The 14,726-nt window shown below is 47.7% G+C and overlaps 1 protein-coding gene across 1 annotated transcript in view; it reads right to left on the reverse strand.

The window, feature by feature from the left end:
- The window catches only part of arhgap46a (Rho GTPase activating protein 46a), a 31,208-nt gene that overhangs the window by 12,210 nt on the left and 4,272 nt on the right, over positions 1-14,726 (reverse strand). The window contains 1 exon segment of the mRNA XM_079265643.1: positions 7,249-7,758. Coding sequence (XP_079121769.1) covers positions 7,249-7,758 — 510 coding nt within the window.

The following is a 14,726-nucleotide window of genomic DNA, read 5'->3' on the forward strand; positions in this document are numbered from 1 at the left end:
ACGGGATTCACCCCAAACCACCGCTGTTTAGTAGTTACGAGCAAGTGTGAGTGGTTACACAGGGTGGAGAAGGGGGGGGGGGGTTGATAGGTGACAGCTGTAAACATGAGAAGCCACTGTTTGTACTCTTTGAAGCAGTGTATGTTTTCGCACTCTGGTCCTGTCAGGCGGGAGGAGGTGATACAAACGCTCCAAAAATCATTCCCACCTCAGCAGCTGACCGTTTAGCGCCGGTTTGCTATACAGGAACAGCTCACACATGACACATCAAGGCTTTCCTTAGGATTGGACGCCCAAAGTACACAGCGGACCTCACACATGAAACCACAATAATCAAATTCCCCTTCCATTATCAGACAACAAATCAAACTCGTTGTTCACACATAAAACAATCTGGGGTTCATGTAATGGCCGACTGTAAGAAAACAACATGGCTGTCTTCTATCTACTTGTTCTGGGTGGGCGGGTGACGTACTTTATGAGGACTGACCCTGAGATAGTAGTGACCACTACTTCCTGTCGGAGGAGGTCCTCTGGAGGGTCGTAGAGGGCTTCCCATATGTAACACAAACAGGAAATGGCGCATGTAATGCTCACACATGGCTCCCAGGGCGGAAGTGTGGTCTAAATCTTAATTATAGGGAGCTTATGTACAGATTTACAAAAAGTTTCACATCATACATGGGAAATTCTGTATCCCGTAGATCAGGGGTGTCAAACTCATTTTCACTCTGGGGCCACATCAGCATCACGGTCGCCCTCAAAGGGCCGGTTGTAAATGTAAGACGGTGTAAATGTAACTACGGTACTCCTAACATAGTTAGTTTAGTTTCCCGGGATATCTGTGACTTCCACAACACGTACTTCCAGTTGTGTGATTTCTCCTCCGCCATTGTTTCCTGTTGCTGGTGCAAAATGCATTCTGGGATATTTGGCTGTCCCAAGTACAGACAAGTCACCTCCGATGCATCCCGGGTAAAATGGGCAGAGCGAGCCACATCGGGCATTAGGGCCGTGCTTGGCTCGATGTGAACTTTGAATTGGAACAGTACTTGGGCTGAGACTGATGACGTTTCAGTACAGAGAAGTACGCATGTTGAGAAACTTGTTGGAAATCCTCTTTATGGGCTGTTGCATCTCCTGTCCACCTGTTGTGATAGTTTTAATGTCGGCACACAGACAACATGCCATCTCATCACTTCGACTTTCTATCTCATAATTTAGACCATGGGGATATTTTTATTTTCACATCTAACTTTAAATTTTTGTAAAAAAAAAAAAAAAAAAAAATATTATTTTATTTTTTTTGCTGGCGGATTCGTGGGCCACATAAAATGACGTGGTGGGCCGGGTCCGGCCGCGGGCCGTATGTTTGACACCCCTGCCGTAGATGCTCCATCTTCATATCTAAAAAAACAAACACTCAAAGTGTCTTTACTATTCCTTCCTGTCCATACAAAACACTAAATGATATCTTATGATAAATTGAGTAGAAACATTAAACAACCTATTCTTCAGGGACTGAAACAGAACACATTCATGGGCCTGGGAGGAAGTCCAGCTCATGGCATTGGCAGAGAGGGATTTTGTCAGGCTTTGTCTCAGTTGTCTGCCGACCATTGTCCCACCCAGGATCAGCAAAGGTCTAGCACGTTCCCCCCCCCCCCCCCCAGCGCTGGCACATTATGTTGGCTGTCAGCAGGGAGTTTGGTGCGATGCTCAACGCGATCGCAAAAAGGGGGTTTTGGGGAGCCAACTCCAACAGTAAGTCTTTACGGTGTCTTCGATCTCTTACCTAAAGTCTCTAATCCCATTACACAGCGAGAACAACACTCGCAGATCAGTAAAACCTCAGGTCAACCGAATAAAGTAGGATTACAAACCCCGAACCGAACGAGGGACAAACACAGTAAAATGGTGAGAAAACAGCAACGGGCCCGAGAGCGGGGAGACGATTGGTGGGGGTTGGGGTGAGGGGGGGGTTGAAGGACAACAGAGCTAAGGAGACAAGAGAGGAGGGTGTGAGCATGTGTAAATGAGAAGGGGGGGGGGGATTAGTCGTGGGAGAGTGCAGCGAGGGAATGAGCGGGAAGGATGGCATTCCTCAGGGCTTATTCAGGGGCCTCTGTGTGGTAGTGGGGGGGGGGGGGCTCACACAATGAATGCTGTGCCATCGTCACGGAGACAACAGCAATGGGGGGGGGAAGGGGGAGGAAGGGAGAGAAAGATGATAGGGAAGAGGCCATCTTTAACCTCCAGAGTCAGACAGGGGAAACCAGGCCGGCTCTTACGTAACACTGAACAGGCCTGGACTTTACTCGACTCACAATGAGAGTTGTTTAGAAAGGGCGTGTGTGTGTGTGTGTGTGTTGCCTGCTAGTAGCTCATCTGTCAAAGAGTTAAATGTCAGCTGAAGGTGGGGATTACGGACTGCAATTCACACAGAGGTTAAATGAGACATGATAATTAAATTCCCATCAGATTTTTCTCTCGCTGTTTGCAAAGAGATGAACTCCATTTCAGCCACTGCTCAAGCACACGTGATTAGACACGCACAGCTATCCTGCATCCACATATGCACGTACAAACCCCTTCAGTCAGAGTCTGAAGCTGGCATGTGAGAGCTTTAGGAAGATGGAGAAATGTGCGATAAAATGAAGTTAAGACGCCCTTTGGAAACCAACAAAGTATAATCTGATTGGCTTCTGGGGCAGCAAATCAACTTAACAGTCAGCAAATCTCAATTAGTCTCAGCAGCTCTGGTGTCTCACGCCCACAAACACAGTCCCAGATACCTCGGTCGCTGTTCTGCATATTGCTGTGGTCGGGTCTTCTCAATAACAAACTAAATATACTATGGGGACCTTGCTGTCAGCAGATGTTCTGTCTCTCCTTACGCTCCTGCCTGGAATAACTGTCGTTTGGAAAAGCCATCAGCTGAGTCACTTTGGCAGAGAGAGGGATATGGATTCTTATATATACCCCCTGGGAACAGAGGGGGTCTGAAAAACAGGGGTTATTATTAACACTGACTGGACAGGAAGAGGAAATGGGGTCGCACAGGCCAAGCTTCTGCTGCACAAACACCTCGGAGCACCAACCAATGGGATCACTGCGATCTGAGCAGAGGAAGGAAACCGAAAAGACAAAGAGGATTTCGCTGAGGACGTTGAATCCACTTCGTCAGCGTGCAGACCGGGGTTTTCTTTTCTCACTTTTGAACAAACTGGTCATAAGAATATCAAGCTGAAGAACGAAGTGACATTTTGGGCTGATGGCGAAGCTGGTGGCCCCCTGCTTCCCGTCAGGCCCCTCCAGAGAGCCAGCTGTCCTGCAACAGCTGAACAGAACTGATGCACTGCCCTCCTCTGAGCCAAGATGTCTACCAGTTGTGCATGTCTGTGGCTCCCGCTGCCCGACATCCAGAAGAGAGCTGGGCTGGGCCAGAGGACAGCCACTCGGAGCTTTTTCAAGGGACAGGATGAGGCCAAACCCAACGGAATTCCAGGGAGACCCCGCCTCTGATCCCATTAAAAGACACTCTTTGGATGATTAAAACTGGACCGCACACACAAAACCCATTCAAACCAGTCTCAAGTCTCTGAGATAAGATCAGGGACACAAAAGAGCAGAAAAACAACGATATGTTAACAATAATCATCATCGGCGTGAACAAATGGATGCGCAAAACCTGTGGAAACCCTGGAAGCAGCAACCTGAAAAATACCGTGTCTGCATGCTGCAAGTCAGCTGATCCAGTCAGAGCAGCATGCCTAAGGCCAGTTCACGCGTGGTGTCACTGGTTCTTCATGAAAACACTGGAGATATGCTCACAACAGTACCAGACGTAAAAGCAGCGTTTCAATCATTTCTAAAAGAAAACCGTGCCTCTGTGATCTCACTCTCGAGAATACCATAAAACCGTAAGCGTTCAAAAGAGAGTGAAACACGGGACGTGTGGAGAAATAAGGACATCGCCACTGTTAACGAGACCATGGTGCGTAGGCACACAACCGGATCCCCAGTTCAAAGTGCAACTTTTTTTTCCGCAAAGGGAAAAATAAATACAGGCAGACTTAAAAGACCATCTGGAAAGGGCTGAAAATGAGCTTACCACACCAGGAGCGTACAGATGAGACATGTCTTCACAGTGTGCGTAAAAGATTTTGCGGCGGGAGATGAAAAGCACGAGAGGCTTGCACTCTCGGAGTAAACACGCAAACAATGTGTGACTCATTAGCAACTTAAAAACTTTATCTGGCCCATAAGACGCCCCCTCGTTTCCTAGATAAACCCAGTGGTGATATCTCCGACATGACTCACAGCCAGACAGTCTCAAAGCACGCGAGGGGAAGCTTCTTCTGTTTGGGCTTTTTTTTTTTGTATACTTTTGCTTTCACGTGCATGTTTTAAAGAAATGAAATAGAACACTTCCCCAAAGTAGAAATGTTTTCAGTTTTGTTGTTTGCCATCAGACACTTTTGGGTAGAGGTTTCTACATTAGTTTCCCTAAATTCAGACTGAAATTAGACCAACATTCCTTTTACTAAACTTGTTGCGCACTCATGAAAAGTCAAGCTACCTTGTCCCCTCTTTAATGTGTAGAAGCTGATTCAACTGCGGTATGAGCTCATGAAACAACGCAGACAGAGTTGAGGTTTTAGGCACTGATGTACCCAACTCTTTCTGAACCCTTTTAAAAAGCAATACAAAGCCAGTCGACAATCACGAAAAGAGAGTTTCAAGTGTCCAATGTCAGCAGAGATTGAATGCCGGTGCACCGCTGTGTCATTACGGGGCTAAATGAAAGGGCACATACAAGTCATTTGGTGTTCTTCTCCATTCAGCATACCTACTCACTGCGTAGAGAAAGGACTCAGCTGACCATGCGGGACAACTGGGTTTCGTGAGAACCTTTGTTCCTTTTTAGTGGTCCATTATACGCCCCAGGCCGGCCCATAAGACAAAAGAGTGCTGTGACCCTGATGTGAACCACCTCGGGTCACTTCTGGGTTGTCTGACACCATGCGGTCATGTGTCCTCAGCAGACTTTTAACATCCACTCAAACCTCAGCAGGTCTCCTGTAGCTGGAAAGCTCGGGGGAGAGAGGAGCCCACACACAGTGAAGACAGGCACACGGTGGTGAAATCCCATACAGATGTTATCAGGTTGACGATAACAACACGCGGACACATGAGTGCATTGAAAGGTGGGTGTAATTCAATTCAGATGTCATCAGCCGGTTGATCTGCAACACCTACATCATGGAAAGAGAGTTTGCTTCAGTTTCCTGTGCCCAATAAACCACATGTGACTGACATGTTTACCTCTGGAGACCACGGTACTTCCCTGATGAGCTCCACAGACTCAAAGTACCCAGAAATTCCCAGGACATGTGATAAGACTTGGGCAATGAGGAACAGATTTGGCACTCAAGGCCCCCAAAAAGTGTGTGCTTCTATAATAATGGACATAGACAAATGCAAAGATATGAGCTTTACAAAGACCAAGCAACCGGTGCTTAGAACAACACGCAGGGTGTGTTGTGTGGAAACTCTTCTATCTGTAATGAACTGATTTATTAATAGCACAAAACAAAAGGGAAACTGCCGTTGGAAGAACTGGGATTGTCCACAAAGAACACGATTGTTTTTCAACCGTCGTAAGTTAATAACATTTCATCTCCGCTGGAGAGAAAAAAACAAAAGGGAACATGTGACGACATGTCTAAAAGAAGTGAGACGTTCACTGAGGAACTGTAAATGATGAAATACCCGAACAAAAAAAAACCGGCAGTAGCATGATCAAAAAAAGGAAGAGGACATTCTCATGAAAGCCCCCAACACTCCCATGTTTTGGGTGGGACAGAACAATTAGCTCACCGCAAACCACTGTGGCCCTTTCCAACTCTTCATTTAAGACTTTCTCCCTGGCTCTTCCCCCTTCATCCATGTCATTATCAGTGAGGCGGGCCACCAGCTGCAAACAAGCATGTTTGTTTTCATCCATTTTGAGCCGTCACATTCCACCGTCTCCGTGCATTTTGTGGCGGTTTCTAATTACCTGCTAAGAGATGGAGGCCGGTGAGCATGTGGAGGGGCCAAATGGCTAAGTAGGGTATCAAGCCTCTGTGGGCTAAAGACCCCCTCACCCGTCCTCCGAGGAACACAGCTGGCCATTGTTGTAAAGGGGGAGACAGAAAAGGCTCTGGGAGTGGTTGAATCACTGGGGCAAAGTGGGACCCAGTGGGGGGCTTTAACACTCCTCCCCCCCCACACACACACCAGAGGCAATGCAACGAGGCCTCCAGTGGTGTCATTCAACAGCCGTGGCCGACCAATTAGTTCCCCCTCCGTCTAAATGTAATCCCACAGGATCGGAGGGGTCAGAGGAGAGACCTCCTGAGGGCCAAGGTGAGGTGCACGAAGAGCCGGGAGGAACCGGAGAGCCACAGTCGCCGTGACGGAGCCTCTGAAACGCAGCAGGGTTCGCCTTGTTTATATACGCAGCTGGAATGTTGCGGTTCTGCTTGCTATTAACCACAGACAACACTCTCTCACATGCCTCTCGTGCATGCGCATTTAAGCTCTCACCCATAAGAGGCGATCTAGTCTTTAAAGGGCCTGGGGCCCTGGGTTTGTTTTAGGAAAACGAAGTGAGCGTCGGAGCAGCGCGGGGCAGGGTGGTGGGGAGCACACAGAAGGACACTGAGACGGCCTCGGTGGCCCCGTGCCAGGGGAAACACAAGTGGCATGTCTGGAATCTGGCTTTGGAGGGAAGAGACGGCGGTTTGGACGAGGCCCCAACGCCAAGCACATGATGGGGTCTCTGAATGACTTACTGTTAGGGGCCGTTCGGCACTGGAGGAGGAGGAGGGGGGGGGGGGGATGTCGTGTTCTGTAGTATAACTGACCGTTCTCCCCATTTGGTAACGATTTGCTGAAATGGCTGAGCACGGTTCACAGGCGATAGTATGGAAACACGGGACATGTGGAATGTTCAGATAAGTGAGAATGAAAATTTAAAAAAGCTGTCTGAGCTCAGCCCCGAGTGGTCAAAAGTCAAAATCATCCTGCGAGTTCTCACAGCAGAAGCATTTGAAAGTCATTACGACTCACGATGCCACATGCCGCGATGACTATCGCATTTCCTTACTTTTCTCCTGGTAATTTGATCCATTAACGATTAAGCACAATTTCCTTTCCAGGCTTACTGTAGAGGCTACCAAAGGTTTGGTTCAGGCTTACCTCTGTGGGTCTTTACTGCCGTCGGTGCTGTTTTCGGTGCTGCTTCCGTCTCCCTGCGATCTGCTGTCCACCGCTGGGTCCAGCTCCGGGTTGGCGGCCTCCTCATCGGCCTCCGGCGCTCCGGGAACGGGGCTGTCTCGGTCCTGCTCGGGCAGAGGTGTGAAGCGCCCCTGGCTCCCTACACTGCCGACACTCCCCGTGGTGCCGTGCTGGTGGTGCTTGTCCACGCCCCCTCCGGCACGCTTGGCCTCACTGCATCGTCTCATGGCCTGGAGCTGGGAGAGGGGCACTATATCGGCTCCCTGGGGTCGGTGCCAGACTGTGCGGCGCCCGGTGGAGTTGTAGTAGTAGAAGCGGCCGCTCTGGGGGTCGAAGAGCTCCCACCACTGGTTGCCGTCGGCCTGGCGGACAGGAACGCCCGAGGGGGGGTCCCAGCCGCACTCACCGCTGGTCAAATTCACATACATGCGCTCGCGGGAGCGTGGCTCCAAGATCTCCACCCAATCAGAGCTGAATGAGAAGAAACAAGGCAGGAGCATTAACAGATTATCCACCAACAGGACACTGTGTTGCAATGGAGTGGTCTCGTGTGACGTCACAGTTTAGCTGTCGGCCATGTTGGAGTACACACAAAGCCACTGGCATGCACGGCTGAGTCGCATAACCTATCGGTGGTGAACTTTTGTGCTGTCTTTGGTTGTGGCAGCAGAGCTGATAGAGACAAGAAATCATTCTTTCGTTTGCCAGCGGTCATTACACATCAAGGAAATGACACGAAGGAGCTATCCAAGCGACGTCGCGAGAAATGGCTGTCACGCATCTCTCGAGATATAAAGGAATGGAATTTGGCGTACACTAGAGTATGTGCGGATCACTTTATAAGTGGTACGTGATTTTATATACAAATTCGTTTGTGAACAGTATTTAATAAAGGAAATATAAATTAAACTTTTACATGAGAAGGTTACCGAAGCTTCATCGGCCCGTGACAGCAGTCGGTACCAGAGACGTGTGGAGCGTGTACAACAGGCGAAACACAGAGATGCAGCCTCAGCATTGCTTGATATGAGTTTAACGTCAGATCATATATATATATATATGTATATATATATATATATGTATATATATATATATATATGTGTGGGGGGGGATGAAGTTAGGAGTTAGTTGAAAGTGAATTTCTACACACACGCACACAATGACGTGCACGTACAATGTAAACAAACACACGTGTCTGTTTGCGCTGAGTAAACATTGAATATTGCTAAATATCTGACCAGATCTGTATATATTTACTCTTCCAATGACGAGATGAGAATTGTCGACGACCGTTGCTTTGACGTCTCGGACCCATCCACTGACAAACTGATTATAAGCGTCGAGCCCTTTGTAGTACTCCAGCTCGTCTTTTGTGTAAGGACTGGGGGTGTTCACGAGATACGTGTAGATGTTGGCGTAGTTTACCGATGGAAGATAAGTAGGATCGGCACTGAAACGATCTGCACTCATCGTATAGGGATCCAAGTTACCAATAACCTTCAATTTGGCCAGGTAGCGAACCTTTGATGCACTATCCAGTGATTCAAAGTATGGTATTTTCGCCGCACTTCCTTGTTTACGCGCCGCCATGTAGGATCTGTATGTACTCCAACATGGCCGACCGACCTCGTAACTAAGGAGATCGTGACGTCGGTGAGACCACTCCATAGAAGCCAAGGGCACGCCTCGGTACTAATCAGCTCAGTTTGACAGACTGAGAGGCCCAACGATGCCCATATGGAGAGAGTCAATGCTTGTGTCCCCTACATGCATCCATCTGTGTGTGTGTGCGTGTGTTAGCAATGATGTCATCTCTTTCCTTTCCTTAATAAGGGGACAGGTGGACACTCAGCGAGACACCTGGCATGGAGTCAGCAAGGGCCCAAAGAGAACCATACGCTCAGAGTGCCACTCAGGCTAAAAAACCCGTCGAGCTTAACCGCAATCACAGAGCGGCAACAGCCAGCTCAGCACAATACACACAGGCAACAAATAAGAGATAGCGGAGAGGGGAGGTGCAAAAATAGAGATCGAGACAACTAGGGCTGCAACAACGAATCGATTTTATCGATAATAATCAATTCTTAAAATAGTTTTCATTGTCGATTATCAAATTCCATTATCGATTCGTTGTGTCGCGCGATTATTACGAGATGTTTGAGAAGAAAAAAAGAGCGTGGTCGTTCTAATGACGACCACGACGCGTCTGGTTTTGAACGGAACACTTTACTTCCTGAAAACTGCAGTTTAACAACTGTTACAGTGAACAGACCGCGCTCTTGCACCTGACATATACGTTAGGTTTTCACTTGTCGTTATCATTGTTGCCGTGAATAAGCACGTATCATGCTACTTCCTGTCTCTTCACAGTAAAATCACTTCCGTTTTCATGCTCTTCACAATAAAAGTAAACAATTTACAACAGAGGAAAGAGTTTGTGCACTTTCTGAAGATCAGTTCTGTTTTTGAATAAAGGGTTGGAAATTCATGCTTTTTTGTTTTTTGATTTTTTTTATCCGATTAATCGAAAAAATAATCACCCGATTAATCGATTATTAAAAATAATCGTTAGTTGCAGCCCTAGAAACAACCCAGATTGCAGGAAAGCACACATGCAGATAGGAGGGAGAGCCAATTACATGTAATTAGACCATGAACTGAATTTCAGAGAAATAATGAGACACCGTCTGTGTTAAAGGGTGCGGCATATTATTGTAATTGAATGATATCGCCCCATGTAACAGGTATGTGCTGTAGCTACCTACATAAAAACCAAGGTCAACAAATATGTCTGAGAAATAAGTGAGGACTGCAGTCATCCAGGTCAGGCTACTCTTTAGTTTCCTTTGATCTAGTTCCTTGATGCAGGCCTTAACTGTGCCAGCAAATCCATGTGGGAACAGGACGACTGCAAACAGCCGGCGAGAGTCCTTCCCCCCCCAGTCTTAAGACACAGTAGATGTCGAGATCAGAGCGAGAGAAAGGACTCAAAATATAAATTACCACGCTCCTTACTTGCTGTCTCTTATACTACTTGAGGGTCTTGGCAAGGTTAGGTCATTTCTCTTCTATCCCACACAACTCTAGCCTAGTATCTTTGAGAGAAAAGTACCAGTGGAGAGGAATTAGTGTCACAACAATCCGACATAGGTTTGGATAGCTTTCCCAGCTTTCTCAGGACAGAGAAGCTTTTCTTCTCCCCGCCACGGTTGTTTGCGACAGGGAGCCTGCTGTCCAGGCTACCTGTGATGATCAGAAAAAGGGGGCACGGAGCTTAGCATGGATAAGAGTGCCGACAATGCCCACCACATATATGCACCACATTCGTTTCTCATGTGCCTGCCAAATCAACCCCGAGGTGTGCGGCCCAGGGCTCAGAAATAGAAACGGAGAGGCGGTGCCAGTCGGGTCTGCCAGGGTTACAATGTCACCGTGACGACGACTACTCACTGGGATCAACAGCTGTTCTCCTCTTTTTAACCGCAAAAGCCCTGAGTGACTGTGACCTACCTGTTCATATCGATCTACATCGCTTGTATGTGCTACCAGCACCCGTCTCTCCATCGGCAGATTCAACCGCCAGGTAAACACGGAGCATGGGGAGGCTAGAGGAGCCTTTCACATACGGTCTTCCCATGTGTCCCAGTGCTCTATGCTGGGAGGCCATCTGGTCCAATCCTTCACACCGGGCAAGTAGCCCTGACCCAAGTGGACTCTACGTGAAGGGTGGGTTTATATTGGGTTTTTAACTCCCCCCTCCCTGAAAAATAAAAGTGGAAGTCAGCGTGTGAATGGGTTTGTGTTGCAGGGGATGGATTCTATATCGCAGAACAGTGTTCACAGTCTGAGGGACCACAACGAGGCCCAACTATCAGAAGACTTGCAGGCTTGATTCGATTCGCAACGCTTCACGGGAAGGAAGCCTCGCAAATAATGGGGCATTCAAGAGTCAATCCCACCCCACACATACCAGAGCCTACATCCTTTTGCTGCTCCCAGCCTCCAAAAAAGAAGGCCTTCCCACTCCGACAAACCGATCTCTCCGCGCTGCATTCCTTGTTGTTCAGATTCGTGTTTGTCGGCACTCTCTCTGGAAATGCAGCGATCGTATCGGAATCCAAATGAACCAATCCCTCATGAACGCGCAGTGACAGAAAGCTGAGGCTGTGTATCCCCGAAACTCCACGACAGTAGGGAAACCAGCACAGAACTCGACATGCCAACAGGAAACCAGGGTTTGAGGGTCACCCGCGGAGGCCACAGCTGACGAGTTCAGCAGCACGGGGTGTCGTGGTTGCGTACGGACCGTTCCCTCTGGGTAAATAAACAGCAGTTAGAGCTGAGAGCGGGCCGGCTGGGCTCTGTTGACACGACCAGATAAGCAGGAAGACGGACCAGTGTTCAGGTTCGGAAAAATTCCTGGAACATCCCCTTTGGGAGTACTCAAAAACAACAGGAGTGATGTCCATTACATGGGTTTGTCTAACACAGGGGTGCTTGTCACCTGCAGAATTTACCAGGACTGAGGTGGACACTCTTTGATTTCTCCACATTTAAAATGAAAATAGAACTATTTCCAACGTAACTACCTATTCACACTCACTCTCAAAACGTAGGTGATTCCCTGGCATAGAGAGGCAGACATGAAAGTACAGAGCAGCACTCGTGGCAGCCTGCCACGTGCTTCAAATGTTCATAAATGGTTTGGAATGCAGTTTGCACGAGCTCAGCAAAGCACAACTCCAACAGAAATGTTTTATGTTGGACTAAAATTAACTTCACACACACACACACACACACACACACACACACACACACACACACACACACACACACACACACACACACACACACACACACACACACACACACACACACACACACACACACACACACACACACACACACACACACACACACACACACACGGTCCTTTGACTGAAGCACCTGATTTTACCTCTGGGGAAACTCAGTTTAATTGAAGCAGACTTGCATGCCGCAGGCCTGTGTTGGGGGGGTTTGTGCGCTCAAACAGAACCGGATTGCCTTTAGTGATCACAGGAACAGTAGGATTTTACAGATTCTTTTCATTAATAGTAACTTCTAGTTCACAAAAGACTTTATTGAATAGAAACAGGATCGGTTTTCCCGAATGAATCTATTTTTGCACTAGCTTTTAAGCTAACCTACATTGTTCAAAGTTATTCATTTGTTTTTAAACTGCCCACAGCTTTGAAACATTTGGAAATTTAAGTATGAAACACAATGTCCTCTTTGCTCTTGTGTGTAATAACACACCCTCCCATGGCACACAGGGTCTTTGTCTCCCATGTGGGTCAAGGAGATGCTTCAGCAGCATATTGGTATTCCACAGCGACTAAAAATAAAGCTCGTCAAATTGTATAAAAAAAAAGAAGAAAAAAAAGATCTCTGCAAACAGAGCCTGCCACAGAGACCAAGAGGCCAATGCAAACACACACACACACACACGCAGACGTGCACACACACCTTCTGAACCATCTAGTTAGTTCCTCCCTTTCTCAATGGGCCAGAGGGCTCCCTTCTGAAGAAGAAATACTGAATTTACAGTTCGCTCCAAAAATAACTAACTGAGAGCAGTTTCCCAGAGTGAGGGAAACAACAGAATACAGCTCATGGAATCTGCCCCATTGTTTCGAAGCCAACGCCAAAGAGTAAATGGCACTTTTCCCCCCCCCCCCCAACAGCGGAAAACACAGAGGACTGGACAATACGGTCACTAGAAATAGGGCAACGAGATGCCTTGTGTCATTGTCCAGCTTTAGATTCCAAACAAACTCAAAATACCAGTGTGGTCGTTTAATTTCGTCAAAGAGATAAATAATACTGTGTAGCGTCGAGTTTTGAACAAACTATGGCAGCAGTGTTTCATCAGATAAGGTAGTAACGGCTGAAATGCAGCTTTCGTGCTTCAGTGCCATTGTGGCATTTCGGATACTGAGCCAAACGGGGGTTTAACTGCATTACAGTTGTCCATATATACGTGTTACGGTGAATTGATCAGCTCCCATTTACCAAGCAGGACTGTTGTAAGGTCACCTCTGACCATTACCAACAACAGCCTGTTCTGAGCTTGTGACGGTCCCCTGTGGGCCCGAGGCAGGCTGAGCTCTCACACAGGGCCCGCCATTCATTTAGGAAATCTTAGCACTCTGTTCACCAGGCACAGCAAGAAAAAAAGAAAGTGCAAGGTCCACGCTGGCAGGTATACATTTACAGACCTGCCATTTTCTATTTACAGACATCCCACATCCTCAGATACTGGCTGTGAAATAAGTCATTTGTCAGAGAGAAGAGGAAGGAGATTAAACTCACCCAGCCGCACAGGTACAACACTATTAAAAATATAGTAACGAGAAACCTGTGGTGATTTGCTCTCTCGGGGGCAAGCAGAGGCCTGTAACTCAAAACAATACAAGGGACGATCTGCCTTAAGCAGCCTTCTGTTTGATTATGTACAAATCATGTGCAAAGTCTATTCAGCATGGCTGCTCGGCAACCTGCTTATCTAAATATTGTAAAACAGAGACCGACCACCGAGCGCTTGGCAGCGGTGCCAGTAGCCGCGAGTAATCGTAAACCAGGCGGCGCTAGACGTGATCTGATGATTATGATAGGTCCGCTTGGTTTCCTCCTTTTTGTTTCCACTGCAGGTGGTGTTTGTGGATAGTGATGACATGAATCAGGTTTGATGGGAGGCTCATTTTGTCCTCATCAAGGAGCATAATTCCTCTGCAAAAGGCCCGTGTGTTTGTTTCCTGGAAGTCTCCGCCGAACTAAATGTTTCGGTTGGAAACAGAAGCTGGGACGAGGTGTATGTGGGTCGTCTCTGTGCAGGATAGGCTCCTCGACTCCGCCCAGGAGTTCAAAACTATCGGGGGGAGGGGGGGAGCACATGTTTCAGATGAGAGGAAAAAAAAAAAAAAGCCCTGCACCTGTCGCACACACATTCTTTGGCCCCTTTTTTGTTTGACACCTCTCGCTCCTGCCGTGTCATCAGGGTTAGAGGTCGGTAGAACACGGCCTATTGGTCACTGTGTGAATGTGTGTGTGTTGCATTTCATTTAACAAACAAACTTGCATAAAAGGCAGCCAAGTCTGTTATAGAGTAACAGACTTCTGAGAGGCAACTTGGCATCCATCCCCCACTCATAAAGTTAATGCTCGGGGTTTAGGATGCTGTACACTTATCTTGTCCTCAGACTTTAACAGTGATGTGCTTTGTGAACCAGACCCACGGGGCTGCATTCTGCCCGTCTCGTCTACTCTATTGCCCCCCCGGTCAGACTTTACGTAGGTTTATACTGTAGATCATTCTATCGACTCTACGCTGTGCATTGTGGGGCTGCTATGCCTTGCGGACAAAGTTGATCCATCTCCTGTGCAGCCCAGAGGAGTTC

This window comes from Melanostigma gelatinosum (genome assembly GCF_949748355.1).
Source record: "Melanostigma gelatinosum genome assembly, chromosome: 3".
NCBI classification, from domain to species: domain Eukaryota; kingdom Metazoa; phylum Chordata; class Actinopteri; order Perciformes; family Zoarcidae; genus Melanostigma; species Melanostigma gelatinosum.